This window comes from Microcaecilia unicolor, chromosome 5 (assembly GCF_901765095.1).
Source record: "Microcaecilia unicolor chromosome 5, aMicUni1.1, whole genome shotgun sequence".
NCBI classification, from domain to species: Eukaryota; Metazoa; Chordata; class Amphibia; order Gymnophiona; family Siphonopidae; genus Microcaecilia; species Microcaecilia unicolor.
In genome coordinates, this window is record NC_044035.1 from 327,376,774 (window position 1) to 327,397,941 (window position 21,168).

The 21,168-nt window shown below is 44.7% G+C and overlaps 1 protein-coding gene across 1 annotated transcript in view; it reads right to left on the reverse strand.

Annotated features, from left to right (window-relative positions):
- The window catches only part of LOC115469857 (protein BEAN1-like), a 70,647-nt gene extending 55,991 nt beyond the window's left edge, over nt 1-14,656 (reverse strand). The window contains exons 1-2 of the mRNA XM_030202580.1: nt 14,168-14,656; nt 11,244-11,318 (exon numbers count right to left, since the gene is read on the reverse strand). Of these exons, the coding sequence (XP_030058440.1) occupies nt 11,244-11,318; nt 14,168-14,207 (115 nt within the window). The 5' untranslated portion in view covers nt 14,208-14,656. The remainder of the gene's footprint in view (nt 1-11,243; nt 11,319-14,167) is intronic.
- Between the last annotated feature and the right edge of the window lie 6,512 nt (nt 14,657-21,168).

Here is a 21,168-nt window from a genome sequence, read left to right on the forward strand (position 1 = left end):
GGTGCTGGGCAGATTTCTACGGTCTATCCCCTGATTGTGACTGAATAGATATGGATGGGCTTGAGTGTAAATTTTAAGGGGCTTCAACGTTAGCTTCAGAACGTTTAGTGCAAGAAGAGTACTGGGCAGACTTCTACGGTCTGTGCCCTGAGAATGGCAAGGACAAGTCAAACTCGGGTACACATATACATTTGGACTATTGTAACTCCATCTATGCTGGAGGTAAAGCCCAAATTATTAAGAAGCTCAAGACAGCCCAAAACACTGCAGCCAGACTCATATTTGGAAAAGCGAAATATGAAAGTGCCAAACCCCTTAGAGAAAAATTACACTGGCTCCCACTGAAAGATCGAATTACATTCAAAATCTGCACCCTGGTTCATAAAATCATTCATGGAGAGGCCCCGATATACATGTCAGACCTCATAGACCTACCAGCAAGAAATACAAAAAGTTCTTCACGCACTTTCTTAAACCTCCACTACCCCAACTGTATATGCATCCAGCTTCTCCTACATCTGCACGCAACTATGGAACGCACTACCGAATGCCTTAAAAACAACGCACGATTTGACAGCCTTCCGGAAGTCGCTGAAGACTAACTTGTTCAATGAGACTTATAAAAAGAATCCTTCATAAAAGACTTACCATCAATTCTGTACTAGAACTAGTCAACACTGAGCGCTTTAATTTGGTTACTTTAATCATAATGTTATTATTTAACGTTATACTTTATCCTAGGTATTACGTATCTGTTATGAATTATTTATTTCTTTACTTCTAATTTTCTTGATACCTTATGTACCTTAATTGTAATAATACTCTGTTCTTCTCAGTCCGTTAATGGCGATTGTCACTGCGGCATAATGTAAGCCACATTGAGCCTGCAAAGAGGTGGGAAAATGTGGGATACAAATGCAGCAAATAAATAAATAAATAAATATAAAGTATCACATACCATGTCAAATGAGTTTATCTTGTTGGGCAGACTGGATGGACCATTCAGGTCTTTATCTGCCGTCATTTACTATGTTATATATGTAAGTTCAGCTGGAACAGTAACTCAATCAGATGTTTCTCATGCTGCTGCTACTCAGTCATGCACTACTCTGGGATTCTCTGCTCCTGCTGAGTCCCTGTTATAAGTTCATTGAAATACACAGTATAGGATAAATATCTACCTTTCTCCCCCTCCAGCCCAGCTCCCACCCTGCCCCAGCCTCAAGAAGAGTACATGAGGTATTATGTAGCCTCATTAATGGCATGATGCGTTCAGCTGTAGTCTCTGAACATTCGTTTCAATTTAAAATATTCCTTCTGCAATTTCACCCTCTGAAAACTTATGACCTGAAGTCCCCAGGAGCTGTAATTAGTGTCAATTCATGAAACTTGCAGAGGTAAAAAAGGACACTGAAGTAGGTTGAGTTATAGTTGCACGACCTTCATTTGACCCAGTCACACATACCATAAGACAGTCACAGTTTCTGCATAACATTTACAGTATAATATTGAACTCTGACAGTACATAGGCACGGGAGCAGACACCCACTTTTCTGAAAGCTCTACATCATTCACCTACACATGCCCAGATGGAGGTGGAGTGGAGGAGTGGCCTAGTGGTTAGGGTGGTTAGGGTGGTGGACTTTGGTCCTGGGGAACTGAGGAACTGAGTTCAATTCCCACTTCAGGCACAGGCAGCTCCTTGTGACTCTGGGCAAGTCACTTAACCCTCCATTGTCCCATGTAAGCCACAATGAGCCTGCCATGAGTGGGAAAGCACAGGGTACAAATGTAACAAAAAAAAAAAAAACTATCATTGCTAATTAGAAATATTCCTTCATCTACTTAGTCCAGTGGTTCCCAAACTGTGCACCGCGGCACCCTGGTGCGCCAGAGCAAACTCTCAGGGATGCCGCGGCGCATCACTCCTTACTTTCTCCTCCCGCAGATCTGCTTCTTCCCCTGCCGCCGCTGCAGTGCTTGCAGCTTACATTTTCAGGCGTTCGCAATTCACACAGGCACTGCGGGGACTTCCCTCTGCCAAGTCCGGCCCTTGCAACAGGAAGTTGCATCAGAAAGGGCCGGACGCGACAGACTGGGAAAGCAACGGACTGCCTGTGCGAATTGTGGACGGCCAGAAAATGTAAGCTGCGAGCGCTGCAGCGGTGGCGGGGGAAGGAGAAGGAAGGTAGGAGCAATGCTGGATTTGGGGAAGGTGTGCTGGTGTGAGAGGAGGGGCTGCAGGGAAAGGGAAAAGGAGACCTACAGTGGGGGAAATAAGTATTTGATCCCTTGCTGATTTTGTAAGTTTGCCCACTGACAAAGACATGAGCAGCCCATAATTGAAGGGTAGGTTATTGGTAACAGTGAGAGATAGCACATCACAAATTAAATCCGGAAAATCACATTGTGGAAAGTATATGAATTTATTTGCATTCTGCAGAGGGAAATAAGTATTTAATCCCTCTGGCAAACAAGACCTAATACTTGGTGGCAAAACCCTTGTTGGCAAGCACAGTGGTCAGACGTCTTCTGTAGTTGATGATGAGGTTTGCACACATGTCAGGAGGAATTTTGGTCCACTCCTCTTTGCAGATCATCTCTAAATCATTAAGAGTTCTGGGCTGTCGCTTGGCAACTCGCAGCTTCAGCTCCTTCCATAAGTTTTCAATGGGATTAAGGTCTGGTGACTGGCTAGGCCACTCCATGACCCTAATGTGCTTCTTCCTGAGCCACTCCTTTGTTGCCTTGGCTGTATGTTTTGGGTCATTGTCGTGCTGGAAGACCCAGCCACGACCCATTTTTAAGGCCCTGGCGGAGGGAAGGAGGTTGTCACTCAGAATTGTACGGTACATGGCCCCATCCATTCTCCCATTGATGCGGTGAAGTAGTCCTGTGCCCTTAGCAGAGAAACACCCCCAAAACATAACATTTCCACCTCCATGCTTGACAGTGGGGACGGTGTTCTTTGGGTCATAGGCAGCATTTCTCTTCCTCCAAACACGGCGAGTTGAGTTCATGCCAAAGAGCTCAATTTTTGTCTCATCTGACCACAGCACCTTCTCCCAATCACTCTCGGCATCATCCAGGTGTTCACTGGCAAACTTCAGACGGGCCGTCACATGTGCCTTCCGGAGCAGGGGGACCTTGCGGGCACTGCAGGATTGCAATCCGTTATGTCGTAATGTGTTACCAATGGTTTTCGTGGTGACAGTGGTCCCAGCTGCCTTGAGATCATTGACAAGTTCCCCCCTTGTAGTTGTAGGCTGATTTCTAACCTTCCTCACGATCAAGGATACCCCACGAGGTGAGATTTTGCGTGGAGCCCCAGATCTTTGTCGATTGACAGTCATTTTGTACTTCTTCCATTTTCTTACTATGGCACCAACAGTTGTCTCCTTCTCGCCCAGCGTCTTACTGATGGTTTTGTAGCCCATTCCAGCCTTGTGCAGGTGTATGATCTTGTCCCTGACATCCTTAGACAGCTCCTTGCTCTTGGCCATTTTGTAGAGGTTAGAGTCTGACTGATTCACTGAGTCTGTGGACAGGTGTCTTTCATACAGGTGACCATTGCCGACAGCTGTCTGTCATGCAGGTAACGAGTTGATTTGGAGCATCTACCTGGTCTGTAGGGGCCAGATCTCTTACTGGTTGGTGGGGGATCAAATACTTATTTCCCTCTGCAGAATGCAAATAAATTCATATACTTTCCACAATGTGATTTTCCGGATTTAATTTGTGATGTGCTATCTCTCACTGTTACCAATAACCTACCCTTCAATTATGGGCTGCTCATGTCTTTGTCAGTGGGCAAACTTACAAAATCAGCAAGGGATCAAATACTTATTTCCCCCACTGTATGTGGTGGTGGTGGTGGTGGGGTTGCGGAGACCCATATGGACTAGGGGGGGGGTGGTGCCGCAGAGACCCATGTGGTTGGGAGGGGTGCCACAAACTGATGAAGTTTGGGCACCCCTGTCTAATTCTGAGGTCTTGCTATTTTTCTGCTCTGTGGGGCTGGCTAGGATTCTCTCTCTAGTCTCTGGCATGGGGAGGGGTGGTCCTCACTTGCAGGTCATCTTTCTTACTCACTGGCAGAATGAGGAGCTGAGAGATTTAGTGTCAATTCTGCCTCCTTCTGCAGCCATGGGTAAACGCACATGAGCAGCCTTCCGGCATGATTTAACACTGGCAATGAGCCAGTTGGCAAAGTGTACAAATCTGAGGGTACTCTCAAAAATCAGGGACATCTGGTATCAACTTTATGAGAACACTCTCTTCAGATTCAAGTCTCAGCATTGTGTTTCTCAGTCTGTTTGCTGAGGGATGTGTGGTGTGACATAGCACCTCAGAACAGTGTGTGTGAGACCAAGCTGTACGTGTAAGCATTTTAATTGGTTTTCAATTAACTCATTGCAGGGAAGAGAGACATAGGACTGATTATATATGAAGGATTAACTGAAAGCATCTAAGAAGGTCATCTAATACCTTTTTAGCTATTTCTGTCTTTGAAATGTTTTTTTTTTTTTTTTTTACTGAATTCACAATGTATTCAAGAGTTTCCTGCAAATATACTATCGGGCTCATTTTCGAAAGACAAGGACGTCCATCTTTCGACATAAATCGGAAGATGGACATCCATCTCCCAGAGAAGTCCAAATTGGTATAATCGAAAGCCGATTTTGGACGTCTCCAATTGCAGTCCGACGTAAGAATGTCCAAATTTCAAGGGGGCGTGTCAGAGGCATAGCGAAGGCGGGACTTGGGCGTGCCTCACAGTTGGAAATCTTTGACCCATAATGGAAAAAAGCAAGGACGTCCCTGACAAACACTTGGATGTTTTCACTGGACGTGTATATTTTACGAATAAGGCACAAAAAGGTGCCCGAAATGACCAGATGACCACCGGACGGAATCGGGGATGACCTCCCATTACTCCCCCAGTGGTCACTAACCCCCTCCCACCCTCAAAAAACACCTTTAAAAATATTTCGTGCCAGCCTCCATGCCAGCCTCAGATGTCATACTCAGGTCCATGACAGCGCATGAAGGTCCCAGGAGCAGTTTTAGTGGGTACTGCAGTGCACTTCAGAGAGGCAGACCCAGGCCCATACCCCCCCTACCTGTTACATTTGTGGAGGAAACAGCGAGCCCTCCAAAATCCATCACAAACCCACTGTACCCACATCTAGGTGCCCCCTTCACCCGTAAGGGCTATGGTAGTGGTGTACAGTTGTGGGTAGTGGGTTTTGGGGGGCTCAGCACACAAGGTAAGGGAGCTATGTTCCTGGGAGCATTTTATGAAGTTCACTGCAGTGCCCCCTAGGTGCCCGGATGGTGTCCTGGCATGTCAGGGGGATCAGTGCACTAGAAATGCTGGCCCCTCCCACGTTCAAATGGCTTGCATTTGGACGTTTTTGACATGGACGTCTTTGGTTTCGAAAATCGCCGAAAGTCAAAGACATCCATGTCTAGGGACGTCCAAATCTAGGAACATCAAAATTTAAGGATGTCCTTGAATATGGACGTCTCTGACAGTATTTTCAAAACGAAAGATGGATATCCATTTTGTTTTGAAAATACGGTTTTCCCCGCCCCCCGGATTTCGACGTTTTGCAAAGACGTCCAAATCGCAACTTGGACGTTTCTTTCGAAAATGCCCCTCCACGTGAACTATTTACTAAGTTGTATTAGCAGTTAACTTGGAAGTTAACACGTTAATAGTCAATGTGTTATGTTATGTTATCCAAGATTTCTCTCTCGCCAACTCTCAATATAATACATTCAAGGTGAGTTACAATCAATGCAAACCAAAAAAATAACAACAAAACATCAGGAAGTTACAAATAATCAAAAAATAAAACATATTAAGAATATAAATTACAAATAAAAGAGAAATCTAAGGGCCCTGCTTACTAAGGTACGCTAAGCGTTTTTAGTGCATGCTAAAATTAGCACGCGCTAAACGCTAGAGATACCCATATATTCCTATGGATATCTCTAGAGTTAGCATGCACTAATTTTTAGCACACACTAAAAACGTTAGCGCACCTACAGCGTGGCTTAGTAAACAGGGGCCTAAGAAGTTACCCCCCCCCCAGGGTCTAATAAACAGATGAGTTTTCAAGGCTTTAGAAAACAAAAAATAATTCTTCATCAAAAGTAATTCAAATGGAAGGTTGCTCCAATAACGAACCACCGAGAAAACAAATGATTGAGAGAAGGCGGCCTTAAATCGTATATTTTTTGTTGACAGAAAGGTTAGCAATAAATAATTGCATCTCCTGGAAGCTACCCTAGATTTTAACACAGTGATCAACTGAGATCCACCTTCAGGACACATGTGGATGTCATGCTAACAGTTAACATGATGACATAGCAGTGAACATGTACTAATTTCTGTATTAACTTCTAACACGAAACAGGGCAGAGAATGGGCGAATACGTGGATAATGGGTGGGACTGCACCTTAGCGTGAAACACAGAGGTGCTTTAATTGTTAACATGTCAGATAACATAGTGCATTTGATGCCACCTCAATAGGTGAAGCTAACGCAGGGGCTAATGCAGAAAGGCTTGTGTTAGAGCCGCTTCCCGTTTCCACTGTGACTGTAATACTGCACCACGCTAAAAGCTGATGGCTTGCAAATTTTATATGCGGAAAACCTATGGCTAATGGAGGGGGGAGGGGAGTGTGCCAGACAAATGTGCACAAAGGTTTCACGGTAAGCATGGTTTCTTGTGTGCATGTCCACACAAATATTGAAAATATTAGCACATTATCAGAGACACATGGGAGACTGAGCATCCAAATGGCAGATGACGTTTAATGTAAGCAAATGCAAAGTGATGCGTGTAGGAAAGAGGAACCCAAAATATAGCTATGTGATTCAAGATTCCACATTAGGAATCACCGCCCAGGGAAAAGGATCTTGGTGTCATCATTTATGATACGTTGAAACCTTGAGTGGAGGAGCAGCCTAGTAGTTAGTGCAGTGGACTTTGATCTTGGGGAACTGCCTTTGATTCCCACTGCAGTTCCTTGTGACTCTGGGCAAGTCACTTGAACCCTCTATTGCCCCAGGTACAAATAAGTACCTGTATATATTATGTAAACTGCTCTGAATGTAGTTGCAAAAACCGCAGAAGGGCAGTATATCCCTTTCCCTTCTGCTCAGTGTGCAACGGTAGCACAGAAAGCAAATAGAATGTTAGAAATTATTAGGGAATGAAAACCAAAAAAGAGAATTTTATAATGCCTTTGTATCACTCCATGGTGCGACTGTGCCTCGAATACTGTGTGCAATTCAGTTAGCGAATGTCAAAAAAGATATAGCGGAATTAGAAAAGGTACAGAGAAGGCCGAAGAAAGTGATGAAAGGGATGGGACGACTCCCCTATGAGGAAAGGCTACAGCGACTAGTTTGGAGAAGAGATGGCTGAGGGGATCTATGATAGAGGTCTATTGTGGAGTGCAATGGGTACACGTTACTTGATTGTTTACTCTTTCCAAAAATACTAGGACCAGCGGGCACGCAATGAAGCTACTAAGTAGTAAATTTAAAACAAACCAGAGAAAATATTTCTTCACTCAGTGGGTCTTTTACAAAGGTGCACACCAGGGGCGTAGCCAGACTTTGGCAGGAGGGGAGTCCAGAGCCTGAGGTGAGGGAGCACATTTTAGCCCCCCCCCCGCCATTGCCGACCCCCACCCCCGCCATTGCTGACCCCGCCGCCACCACCACCAACTTTGCCCCCCCCCCGCCGCTGCCACCCCTCTTGACCCTCCCTCCCGCCGCCAACCCGCCGTCGCCTACCTTTGCTGGCGGGGGACCCCAACCCTCACCAGCCGAGGTCCTCTTCTTCCCGCAAAAGGCTTCCTTCTGTTTCTGACGTCCTGCACGTTGCACGTGCAGGGCGTCAGACTCACAGAACGAAGCCTTGCAGATCAGCTGATCTGCAAGACTTTGTTCTGTGAGTCTGATGTCAGAAACAGAAGGAAGCCTTTTGCGGGAAGAAGAGGACCTCGGCTGGTGGGGGTTGGGGTCTTGTCCTCCAATTTTTCCATATTGGCTATCATTTTTTGTATTTGCATCTTTGCTTTCCTGACAGCTTTTCCAGCTTTTCCAGATATTTTTCCTGTCTTCCTCTTTCTGCAATGTTTTGTAATTTATGAAGACTAACCTTTTTTTCTCTTACCTTTTCAGCTACTATATTTGAGAACCAAATTGGCCTTCTTTTCCTCTTACTTTTATGTACTCTTCTAACATAAAGGGTTGTCACCTTTAAAATAGCTCCTTTCAGTTTTCCCCACTGCTCTTCCTTCAGCTGTTCCCATCCAATTAACTCCTCCTTGAGGTATTCCCCCATCTTGACAAAGTTAGTTCTTTTGAAGTCTAGAACCTTCAATCTTGAATAAGCCCTCTCCTCCTGCGTCTTAATATTGAACCACATCATTCAGTGATCACTAGATGCCAAATCGTCGCCCGCTATAACATCAGAAACACTCTCCCCATCTGTAAGCATCAGGTTCAGAACAGATCCATCCCATGTGGGTTCCACTACCAACTGCTGGAACAGTTCTTTCCACAGCGAATCCAAGATCCCCTTGCTTCTAGATGGCCCTGCAGCAGGACGCCCCAATCAATATCCGGCATATTAAAATCACCTATCAGCTGTACTTCCCCTGTCATAGCTATCTTGTGATTGTTTTCAATTAAATCTCTGTCCGTTTCTTTTGACTGTGAAGGCGGCCTGTATATCGCACCGATGTAAGTACATTTTCTATTCCTCCTTAACAGTTTAGCCCACAGTGCTTCTTCCTTACTCAATAAGTCCTGCAATTCTGACACCGTAATATTATTCTTAACATATAATGCCACTCCTCCACCCTTTTTTCCTACCCTGTCCCTTCTGAATAGATTATAGCCAGGTAAAACTATGTCCCAGTCATGGTTCTCAGTAAACCACATCTGTGTGATCGCTACTAAATCCAAGTTGATTTCTAGCATTAAAGCCTCTAGATGTAGAAATTTGAGCCTCTAGATTTAGACGTTTAAAATCTACCCTTACAGCCTCTAGAGCTAGAAATGTTAAATGCTGAGCCCTTCAGGAACAAGGAAATACCTACTGTACATCACCTCAATTGCCTTCAGGCTTGCAGATGTCATGAATATTTAGGTACAATGGGTATACGTCTGTTCCTGGAGGGCTCCTAGTTTATAGTCTACTGCACTGACCACTAGGCTACTACTCAGACCTGCTTTCGGCCTTGTTCAGAATGTCCATAATACTTGAAGCTGTCACAGAAACTGGTATTCTTTTCCAGTTTCACTTTCAAGGGAGAGGGAGGGAGCAGCAACCACTGGGGGATTCATGAGGGGTCATGCCTTAATCCTTCTAGTGGTCAGCTGCTCAATCAGCTGTGACTGAACAGGTGTAAATAAAAACATCCTTCTTTTTAGGCTTGAATGTTTCTTCCCATTCGATTACAGCTGTTGGACGCCCTAATTTTCAGCCCGTCCCAGTCCTGCCCAAAACATGTTCATAATACATGCTATTTGGATGAACTCATAAAATAAATGTCAATTTGGAAAGCAGGATGCCTTCACCTCGAAGTCAAAAACCCTGGCTGCTTCCAAGATGTGTACAAAGGGTTGAGGTGTGCATTGGGGTTTAACTGGGCACTTAACCGTGTACTGCTAACTGGCCATCTCTTAACTGGCTAGGTTAGGGGCGGCCTGGGGGCAAGCATAGGCGGAGCATCAACTTAACTGGTTAGTGGTGATATTCAGTTCACTAACTGGCTAAGTAATCTAAAGTTAAGGCAGCACAATGTATGTCCTAACTTTATGCAGCGAGTTAACCAGACATTAGTCTGAATATCAGCTGGTGCCCAGTTAACTTATGGGTCAGCAGACAAGACATACCCGGTTAATCAATGCCAGGAGCCGCACATGTCCTGGCACTGAATATCTGGGGTTAGGTCAGCCCACGGCTGGAAGCAGCTTGCAAGCCACTTACTGCCACGGGCTGAATATCAGCCCCTTGTTTTCAAGCTGTTTTATTCTGCTTGTTATATTTCATATTTGTTGTTATCGTGCTTTGCCTTGTGGTTATTTTATCAAAAAGCAGGACAGAAAATTCTCCAATAAACTATAAAAGCTTAGGTCGGTTTGTTCATTCCCTCATTCTTTCACAAGACTGGTTTGTTGAAGCTTCCATCTTGTTCCCAGTGGCACTGGTACCAGATGTGAACTGGTGGCCCCTTCGCTTTTCTTTTCTGTGTTATTGTTGTTTTTTTTGTCACTTGTTCAGCACACTCTGCAGATACATAAACTGTCCTTGTCCCTGAGGATCAGAATCTACTCAAGTTGTACAGAAATAAATAAGGGAAAGGGAAATGGGACTTGATATACTGCCTTTCTGAGGTTTTTTTGCAACTACATTCAAAGTGGTTTACATATATTCAGGTACTTATTTTGTACCAGGGGCAATGGAGGGTTAAGTGACTTGCCCAGAGTCACAAGGAGCTGCAGTGGGAACTGAACTCAGTTCCCCAGGATCAAAGTCCACTGCACTAACCACTAGGGTACTCCTCCACTAGCAACACTCCATGTAGAAGCCTACCCTTGCAGATCAGCAACGCGACCGCGCAGGCTTGTTTCTACATGGACGTCAGACTCACAGAAACAGAAGCCTGCATGGCCGCGTTGCTGATCTGCAAGGGCAAGCTTCTACATGGAATGTTGCTAGTGGAATAGCAACATTCCATGAAGAATCTCAATAGTAGCAACATTCCATCTAGAATCTCCAATAGTAGCAACATTCCATGTAGAATCTCATATAGGGAAAGGGAAACGGGACTTGATATACCGCCTTCTGAACTACAGTCAAAGCGGTTTACATATATTCAGGTACTTATTTTGTACCAGGGGCAATGGAGGGTTAAGTGACTTGCCCAGAGTCACAAGGACCTGCAGTGGGAATTGAACTCAGTTCCGCAGGATCGAAGTCCACTGAACTAAGCACTAGGCTACACCTCAGTTTGCATGTGGGATTAGCTGAGGAAGAGGCAACCTGAACTGAACAAATTTGTAAGGAATGAGGCTTCTTAAGACCCTTCCAACATGGCTTATTTAATTGGTTACAGCAGCAAAAATTTAGCCTCTTCCCCCTAACAATCTCTGAACATGGTTATTATATGTACACAACATACACTGTGAAGGCAGGATAATACTTACAGAAGCTGGAATAATTTCTTCCTAACCCAGTATGGCCGGAGGTTCCAGAGGCCAGATGAATGTGGAAGATGAACACTAAACAAACAAACAAACGAGAAAAGTCTGTACTCTGATTCCAATTTGCTGAGCGCTGTCATCAGATTCTGACACTTCATTTCAGTTCACTTACTGAGTTTGATATTTCGCCAATAAAAACATACACTTGTAGTGAAGCTAGGGAGGGCTGTACTGTGTGGATGGATTCTCTCTCTTTTCAGAATTTTTGTAACTGAAAAAAAACTGATGCATTTATTTCAAAATTCCTCTGGAGTTTGCCAGGAAAAAAAAAAATTAGCATGCTGGCAATGCTTAAGCAAAGCCAGGCCTGTTTTTCTGAATGATAACACTACATGTGCATTCTTAAGACATCTAAGACGGCAAATGTCGGATCAGTACAAGATGCAAATACGAGTAATGAAAATATGCTGATTTCATGGTAAAGGAATACAGAGGCAGCAGAATGGGGAGCGCCACAAGAACCATGGTCCCAATCATCTTTCTGCACAAATATTAGCCACTAAGAAACTTGGGGGAGGGGACAGAGATTGGCTTATTCGACCTCCCTCCCGATTAGAAACTTGTTCTGCTGCACCAGGAATGTGCAGTTTTTCACTTAGAGTTCGATACAGAAATAAAAGCCAATTGCATGTTTCCTGCCCCTTACTTCCAGGGCTGGTGTTAAATGTGCTGGGGTCCTGGGCATAAATTTGGAACAAGGCCCCCAAATCAACTGGCAGGCTGCACTTTCAATTTCAGAAAATTTGGGGACCTCCTGCGGCATGGGGGCCCGCAGGAACTGCCTTTTTTGAACACACCTCCCCAAACACCAGCCCTGGGTACTTCATTATATCGCCAGCACTATCAGTGGTATAAAGCTGCTGTCTGGTACAGAGAACTAAAGTACTAAAGTAGTCAGTAGTGATTTTCTAAAAAAAATTAAAAAAAAAAAATCGTAGGCCATGCCGGTGGCGACTTCCAGCGTTCTCTCAACAGCAACGGGAAAGAGCAAGCAAGTTTTAAAAAGATTCCAGAATGGCGATGCAGCCCAAAATTCACTGCTGGCTAAGTGCTTTACCCCAGAACCAACCAAAATTATGCTTAGCAAAGAACTGAAAGGGCAGTTCTTCTGCCAGTGTTCTAATTGGTCTGTACAGTGGAAAGGCCGGCCCAAACATTAGGCAAGAATAGACACTTGCCTAGGCCAGCAGCAGCAAATAACAGCTGTAGTCAATGCAAAACAGTAGATCCTGACAGCCACACAGAAACAATGAGCCATCAATGTGTACTTTCACCTACAGGAAAATAGGCAGATTTCAAATAGCCCGGCTGGCCTTACGGAATTTAAAGGGGGTTTGGACAGATTCCTGAGGGAAAAGTCCATTGAACATTATTCATTATTTTTTATTTTTATTTTTTTTTTTGGGGGGGGGGGGGGTTGCCGGGTTCTTGAAGCCTGGATTGGCTGCTGTCGGACACAGGATGCTGGGCTTCATGGACCCTTGGTCTTTTCCCAGTATGGCGGTGCTTATGTACTTATGTACCTGGGGGAATAACTTTTGGAAATTGCCTCAATATTTTTGTGTGTGTGATACCCACATGCACACCACAAAGTTTAATATTTAAGAGTATGATGTATTGAAGGGAGAGGCAGATCAGGGACCTAAACGCTAATTGAAGGGGGTGGGGGCATAAGGCTGACTATTCATTTAGAGCACCTAGTACCCTTACATGGTCCTGTATAGAAGTTACTACAGAACCTGACTATCAGGAATACGTGGAAAGTGAGTTGTTTAGACAGTTTTAATGATCTAGGTTTTACTTTTTGTATAACTAGGAGTCTACTGCGTAGGCTCTTCAATTATTGAAAGGGATTTCCCAAAATTTTAAGAAATTATAACTTGTATCGTTGCATTTGAGTTGAATGTAATAATTTTATATATGTTTTAAATGGTAGTATATGTAAATTGATTAGGAAAAAAAGGAGTGTCTTATGAATTGACAGAAGGGGGGGCGGGGGAAAGTCTGGAATTTAAGTGCTAGGGTAGGTAGCTAATTCCCTCTCCCAGCAGCTTCAGGCTCACCAGCAGATTCTGAGGGAGCATCAGTCTACACAGCCCCTCCAGAACCCCAGCAGGGAGGCAGAGGGCAGCCGGGAGCAAAGTAAATGGCTTCAAATTGCAGGCAGAATATTATTCTTAAAACTTATTTTTCTGCTCCTGAGTGAAGCCCTGTCCTGCACTGCCATAGCCTCACAGGAAACATTCAAGGTGCCCGATAGCTGAATTAACGGAGATAAATGGCTGCTTTAGCTATAAAGGTAGCGTTAAAAAATACATTTATTAAAAACTGCCACTTTGTACATCGGTTTACATCAATTTTCTATCTGCAGTTTTTATGCACTTCTAGTATTACAGACTATTACTGTACCAAACATTTGTATTCAGTATTTTCTTACACACTTTTTGTAGAAAAATATAATGCCCATAATTACAAGAATATATTTTTTTCTCCTTTTAACCTGCAAAAAAACATATTTGAAAAAAGAAGCGAGCAAACCTGTGTGAATTGAGATCGTACACCATTCGAGTGTGTGTGTGTGCATACGAAAATGCTCAAACAAAATTAGGGATTTTATTCTCAGCAACCATAAGCATATTTATACGCGCACACGCATACAGACGCCTTTCTTGCCTACCTATTGTCTCTCAGTTCGTCTAACATATCTCTATCTGCAGCGTGCGAGATTTATGCTTTCGGAAGCTACATTACAGCATTTATAAGATTTAAGTCATCCCCGAAAAGGTGTCCTGTCCTACGTCTTCCTAAGAAGAGCATAAGAAGCAGGCAAGATGCTGGGATTTTGCGAGATTCCACGTATTTCTTACCCGTGCAGAGATAGGCGGCTCTTATCTCCATGCTCCTCATCTACAGCTCTGCATGGCAAGGGGCTCATTTGCTCGAGAAACCGACAGGATGCAGCCCGGAGAGAGAGAGCTAAGATTTGATTTCCCGTTTGAATAATCCAAGAGCGAGAGAGGGGAGGGAGGGGACAAAATCACCCAACAGCAGGAACCTGAGCAAAGTGACCTTAGAGAGCACAGGGTCAGGCTGCTGTGTCCTCGTTATGGGACACATCACATCTCACTCTCCGTCCTTGATCCACATGATAAGCAGCCAGGGATACTCTTGTGTGTCAATGAATGACAGGCAGACAAAACCTCTTCCAACTATGGAGAGGAAGAGAAACGGGAGCAAATATAACAAATCAAAAGTATGCTTCTCGCGGAGCTTTGGTTTTTTAATGCTTCCAATCTTTTGGCTGTGATCCTCCACTACCTTCCCAGATGGAAAAAGTCCGGACAATCTGGAACCAGGCAGGCCGTGTTTGCAGTTTGCACATTAGAAAAGCATATGGTATAGTCAGGTGACCCCATGACCCTCTGGAGAGGAGGAGAAAGGGAAGCTAGGTTGAGAGTAGAGTATTTTCAGGAGCAGGTTTTATTTAAGTTGCAAATGCCTGCCTTCCTGCACTTGCTAAAATGCATGTAATTCGTGCTGAGCGAGAATGGAGAGAGGGCAGTTTAGGAATGTGAGCAAAACCAGCCGTAGGCCCCCTCCCCCAACACTGGAAACAGCTTGAAAAAGCAAGGAAACAGCACACACAAGAAATATATTACCTATACCTTTCTGGCAAATGTTTAACATCTAAAGAAGTTGCCCCTGTGACACAAAGCTGTTTATCTAATAAATACACGGGTCCGAGAATCATGGAGCCCTATTTAGGCAATGGAAAATGTTATCAATAGAAATCAAACAAAATAAAACATGGAAAAGAAAATAAGATGATACCTTTTTTATTGGACATAACTTAATACATTTCTTGATTAGCTTTCGAAGGTTGCCCTTCTTCCTCAGATTGGAAATCTGTAAAGTGCCTTACAAGTCTGCCACACATATCTCATGAGAAGCATATCAGTAAAGCAGCTGGTTTGAGACATGCAGTAGCTGGCTCCACATTAAAGACAATAGAGCCCAGCATATCCTTTGCATTTTCCGCTTTAAAATATCCATGAATGTGTAGTATTCTGGAGAAAAGGCAGCTGAGGGGAGATATGATAGAGGTCTATAAAATAATGAGTGGAGCTGAATGAGTAGAAGTGAAGTGTCTGTTTATGCTTTCCAAAAATACTAGGACTAGGGGGCATGTGATGAAGCTGCAATGGAGTAAATTTTAAAACGAATCGTAGAAATTTTTTCTCCACTCAGCGTGTAATTAAACTCTGGAATTCATTCCTAGAGAATGTGGTAAAGGCGGTTAGCTTAGCGGAGTTTAAAAAGGTTTGGATGGCTTCCTAAAGGAAAAGTCCATAGACCATTATTAAATGGACTTGGGGAAAGTCCACTATTTCTGGGATAAGCACAGTATAAAATGATTTGTACTGTTTTGGGATCTTGCCAGGTATTTGTGACCTGGATTGGCCACTGTTGGAAACAGGATGCTGGGCTTGATGGACCTTTGGTCTGTCCCAGTATGGCAATACTTATGTACAATTAGGGGCCCTTTTACTAAGCTGTGGTAAAGGGGGCCCTGTGCTAGCAGCAGGGGCTGTTTTTTCAGTGTGCTGAGGCTCTTTTTACCGCAGTGGGTAAAAAGGCCGAAAAATAAATACATGGCCATGCAGTAATATTGCTCTTACTGGGTGGCCATGTGTGGGGGGGGGGGAGGGGAGCACTTACCGCCACCTGGGCTCCCACACTAACTTGGCGGTAACCGGGTAGCACACAGCGCTGCCCGATTAACGTCGGGTAACCCCCTGCGGAAATATTTTTGAATATTTCCGCTGGAAATGCCATGCGCTGGGGGTGTGTGTGTGTGTAACTACTGCTGGCCCCCGCGTTCGGCCGGCGGTAGTTCCAGATTTCTGAGCGGTAAACGTTGGGCTTCCCGCCGCTTAGTAAAAGGGCCCCACGGTGCGGGCGCACTTAGCACTTCCTATTTAGGAGGTGCTAAGTGGACTCATGCTGACTGCACAAGTGCCGATTGGCACATAATATGTACCCCACGCTAAATGCTGTATGTTATTCACGCCCATTCTTTGCCTATGCCTGTCTAGTTACTGTTCTGTAACGTGAAAAGCACTGAACACACGAATTAGCATACGCAGACTGCAAACCCACCACGGTAACAGTTGGCACACTTGTTCAATAGCTGATGTGTTCTAATTCACGTATTAAGGACTAGATTCAGTAAATTCAGCTTTCCCTTCATCAGTGCGCACAACTGGAATGCACTTCCCAGAGCCATAAGCAGTCTGAGTGACTACCTTCTCTTTCGCAAGGCACTAAAAAACGCATCTGTTTGCAAAAACATTTTCTACAGGACCTATGTAGGACTATAACCCCTGCAAGCATGCAAACGTGGATTCTGGTTTGACCCATTCTTTTGTAATGTTCTATTTAAAGTGTCTTTTCTTTGTTGCACATTTGCTCTTCAATTCTAATTTGTCTCTGATATCACCCAGAGACCTCTCTCTCTCTGGTTTTGTAAGCCGCATTGAGCCTGCATGTTTGTGAGGATAATGTGGGGTATAAATACATTGATAAATAAAAAAATAAATCATGCCCAAAAAAATCAGCAGGGAAAAAAAATTATGCGTCGAGCGGTATTCTATAAAGGGCTTCTGCACTTTGTAGAATAGCGCCTAAGTGCCTAATCCGCGCCTAACTTCTACAAGAATGTGAGTAATTCATAGGGACGCCCCTGAAACACCTCCTAAACACCCCCCCCCCAAAATATGCGTCCTACAATTTATGTGTGGATTTGTTATAGAATTGAATCGGCACATAAATCCCATTAAGGCCAATTAACACCAATAATTGGCTGTGAGCAGCCAATTACTGGCACTGATTGGTTCATTAATTAATTTAGTTGCGCATGCAAATCGGCAATGCGCACTGATTTGTGCATGCAACTTTAGTCGCCATATGTAGAATCCGGGGCTAAGTGCTTAATGCACAGAGACCCAAAGTGTTAAGAAGCCAGCTTTGGAGACTCCCTGTGTCCTCACTCCTTGACTCTTGCCTGAAGACTGCACCTTGCTGGAAACCTTGTATCTTGAAATGCTCCTTATCCTAATAAAAGCAGGGCTGCCGAGAGGAAGAGGGGGGGGGGTGCAAAATTTCCCGGGCCTGGCCTCAGTGCCGGCAAGCTTCTTCTTGCTGCCTGCTTCTGGGTCTGTCCTCTCCTGCTCCTGCCTGCCATCCAGGACCCGGATGATTTCATTAGCGTGATGTCTCGTTAATGCAATCATCCTGGTCCTGACTCCTGGCACTGACAGGAGCAGGAGAGGACAGACCTTGGGAGCAGGCATGCAGGAAGCAGCTTGCTGGCACCTCCCCCCCTCTTTGGAGGCAAAGACAGAAAGGAAAGAGGGCAAGGGGGTGGGAGAAGTGATGCGAGAGTGTGTGTGTGTTGGGGGGGGGCCTGGCTATGTCTCTCGGCAGCCCTGAATAAAAGTATTATCTTTATCTGGATGCTTTATGGTACTTAAATATTCTGATAATGTCGTCTTTTTGCGCCTTATTCCAAGCTGGGGAAGGATTAACACCTGAAGGCTATTCAAGAAATGTATTAGTGCAATATGATAAAAAGGTATTGCTTTATATTTCTGTATTCTTTTTGTTGACCTTTACAGCTCAGCTGCTTTCCAAACAGGTTTTATTTGGACAATAGAAGTGCTGAGTATGAGAACAGAGCAGATCGCTGCAATCTGTCCACTTTAAGTGTGGGCTGCTTGTGAATTTTGGAGGTCAGCACCAAGCACAGAGACAACCTTTCCTTTAGCTAAAGAAGAGCATGCAGAGGGGAGGAAACTAGTGGGCGGGTACTTAGAACTTGGCACTATCTGGAACAACAGCTGGTCAATACTGCAGGAGAAGGGCTGAAAAATAGCTCCCCAATGTTCAACTGTAAAAAGATGCAAATGATATGCGCACAGTATGACTGAAAGCAAGGGGGAAGAACGTGCCCAGTGCACGCACAGAAGAGTTTTGCAATAAGCACAGCCCTTTTATGCATGCGCCCCCTCCCCCCCCCCCCCAGGCAAACCTGGAATCAAAGCAAAGCACACATCAGCACCGTTTTGTGCCTTTAAACATAAGCTTTTTACAATGTTTTTCACCCAAAATGCTTATATTTAAGTGCAGAAAACAGTCGCCAATGTGTGCTTTCACTTTCAGGTTTGCTCTGACTGGCATACATTCGTCTGTCACTACCAGCACTTAGAGGCTTGCACGGGCTTCCTTCTGGTTTCAAATTAAATAAATCCTGGCAGCTTTTAAAGAAAAAACCGTGGCAAATCTTCTCTTCAAACACCCCAACACGTGCTCCGATCCGGCGTTAGGTTTTCAGCAGTAAGGGTGGCTTTGTTTTGTGCACTGTTCTCCGAGCACTGGGAGGGAATAGGAAATGACCTCATTAACATCTGTTTGACTACATTTGCATGCTATTGGTGCTAACCTTTGAAACCCACATTGCCCTCTGAGCATTCTGCAGTCACTAACACTGGTGCTAGTCCAGCGCCAATCACCTCTACTGCTGGAGTTAGGTTTTGAGCATGGGCCCTTAGGTTTCCATGGCAACTGGAAAGGAAACTGGGTTTCCATAGCAACTTCAAAGTCTGATTTTCTCTGTTTCAGAAGAGAAGGGATGGGAGGAGTTTGTTCACAGAAGCAATTGGACCGTGTCTCTCGGAAGCTTTTTATTTTTTTGTAAAGGTTAACAGAACGACATGTATGGAAGTTCTCTCACCCCCCCCCCCCCACACACACACAACACTGAATTAGCCAGGTTTGTATGATAGGAAATCAGAAGACAATCTTAATCTGATAAAACTCCTTAATATAAATCATCGTCAGTTTTTTATTGATGCTCTAAGAAAATTACACCAGATTTTCCAATGTTTCTTTTCTTTGTATCTTAGATAGTAAATATTTTCCTCTTGTTCTTACCATAATATTCCCTTCCCTAGGTCTCCTTGTCTTTTTGTTCTTTCTGGTCATCATTGCTGCTTTTCTCTTATTTCTTGCCCCAGTTAACAATTTACCAATGTGAAACTTGACTTTAATTGCATTTATAATTAGCTCACATGTGTTCATTGGTAGCTCAAAGAGAATTACATTCAGAGACAGCAGACATTCCCTGTCCCTAAAGGACCTACGGTCTGTGGCTTCATTTACTGTTGTTTATTGTAGGATTTGATATACTGCCTTTACTAACAAAAGGTCAAGACGGTTTACAAGTACAGGTCAAAGAAATAGCAAGAAAAGGAACTGCAAAAACAAAATAGGACAGATCACACATAAAATTGATCAGGCAAGTTGGGCTAAGGAGAACAAAGAGGAGGGGAGAGAAGGGGGGGGGGGGGATGGAAGAAAAGGAGCATCCTTAGAAATAATTTAATGGGTCTTATAACATCAGCAATATTCGCCCCTTCCTCTCCGAGCACACCACCCGAACTCTCATCCACTCTCTCATTACCTCTCGCCTTGACTACTGCAACCTACTCCTGACCGGCCTCCCACGTAGCCATCTACTCCCCCTTCAGTCCATCCAGAACTCTGCCGCACGTCTTATCTTCCGCCTTAACCGATATACTCATATCACCCCTCTCCTCAAGTCACTTCACTGGCTCCCAATCAGATACCGCATACAGTTCAAGCTTCTCTTACTCACCTACAAATGCACTCGATCTGCGGCCCCTCCGTACCTCTCTACCCTCATCTCCCCTTACGTCCCTACCCGTAACCTCCGCTCTCAAGGCAAATCCCTCCTTTCAGTACCCTTCTCCACCACCTCCAACTCCAGGCTCCGTCCCTTCTGTCTCGCCTCACCCCATGCCTGGAACAAACTCCCTGAGCCCATACGCCGTGCCCCCTCCCTACCCATCTTCAAATCAATGCTCAAAGCCCACCTCTTCAATGTCGCCTTCGGCACCTAATCACTACACCTCCTCTCAGAAAACTTATCTACCCCAACTTGACATTTCGTCCTTTAGATTGTAAACTCTTCCGAGCAGGGACCGTCCTTATTGTTAATTTGTACAGCGCTGCGTAACCCTAGTAGCGCTCTAGAAATGTTAAGTAGTAGTAGTAGTAGTAGTCTTATATGGTAGACTGACCCCGCCCTGGTACATCCCAGGAAGCATTTTGATGTACCAAGGCAGGGTCAGTCTACCATATAAGGGAGAAATTCCCTTATATGACAGACTGGCCTTCACTCAATGCATCCCTAGGATGTGCTGCTATTTTTCAAGATGGCAGCACCAGACACAGAAGCAAGTAGGCATTGCTCCTGCCTCTCCAGTTAAAGTATGGCTATCAATAATGCAAAACCCTACAAATGTCACTTAGTTCATATAGAGCAATTCTACCGTGCTATAATAGTACTAACTTCCCAGGAGTCACATGACAGCAGCCTACCTAGAAAAAATGCAGCACCATAATTATTGCAGTGGGCACTAAAACACAATACACTTACTGGAAAAACTAAACAAGCTGGATTAGTACAGGTTAATCCAGTGGCATAGCTACTGGTGGGCCTGGGTGGGCACAAAGACCCACCCATTCTTGCCTCAGGCCCACCCAGTCTAGTGGCCCCCCAAAGCCCCTCATTGGCGGTGCCTCACTCCTCTCTCCCTCTCATGGCAGCTGCCCATCTCTCTATCAACCCCCCTGTTCCCTGTCTACCTTTGAGCTTCCCTCTACTGCATCCCACCCTCGATGATGTCATTTCCTGTTTCTTCACTGGTGGGAATGCAGTAGGGTGAAGCCTGCAGGGCTGGCGCAGGTTGCTTACAGGAATTGCTGCTGGTGACGGCTTGGAGGT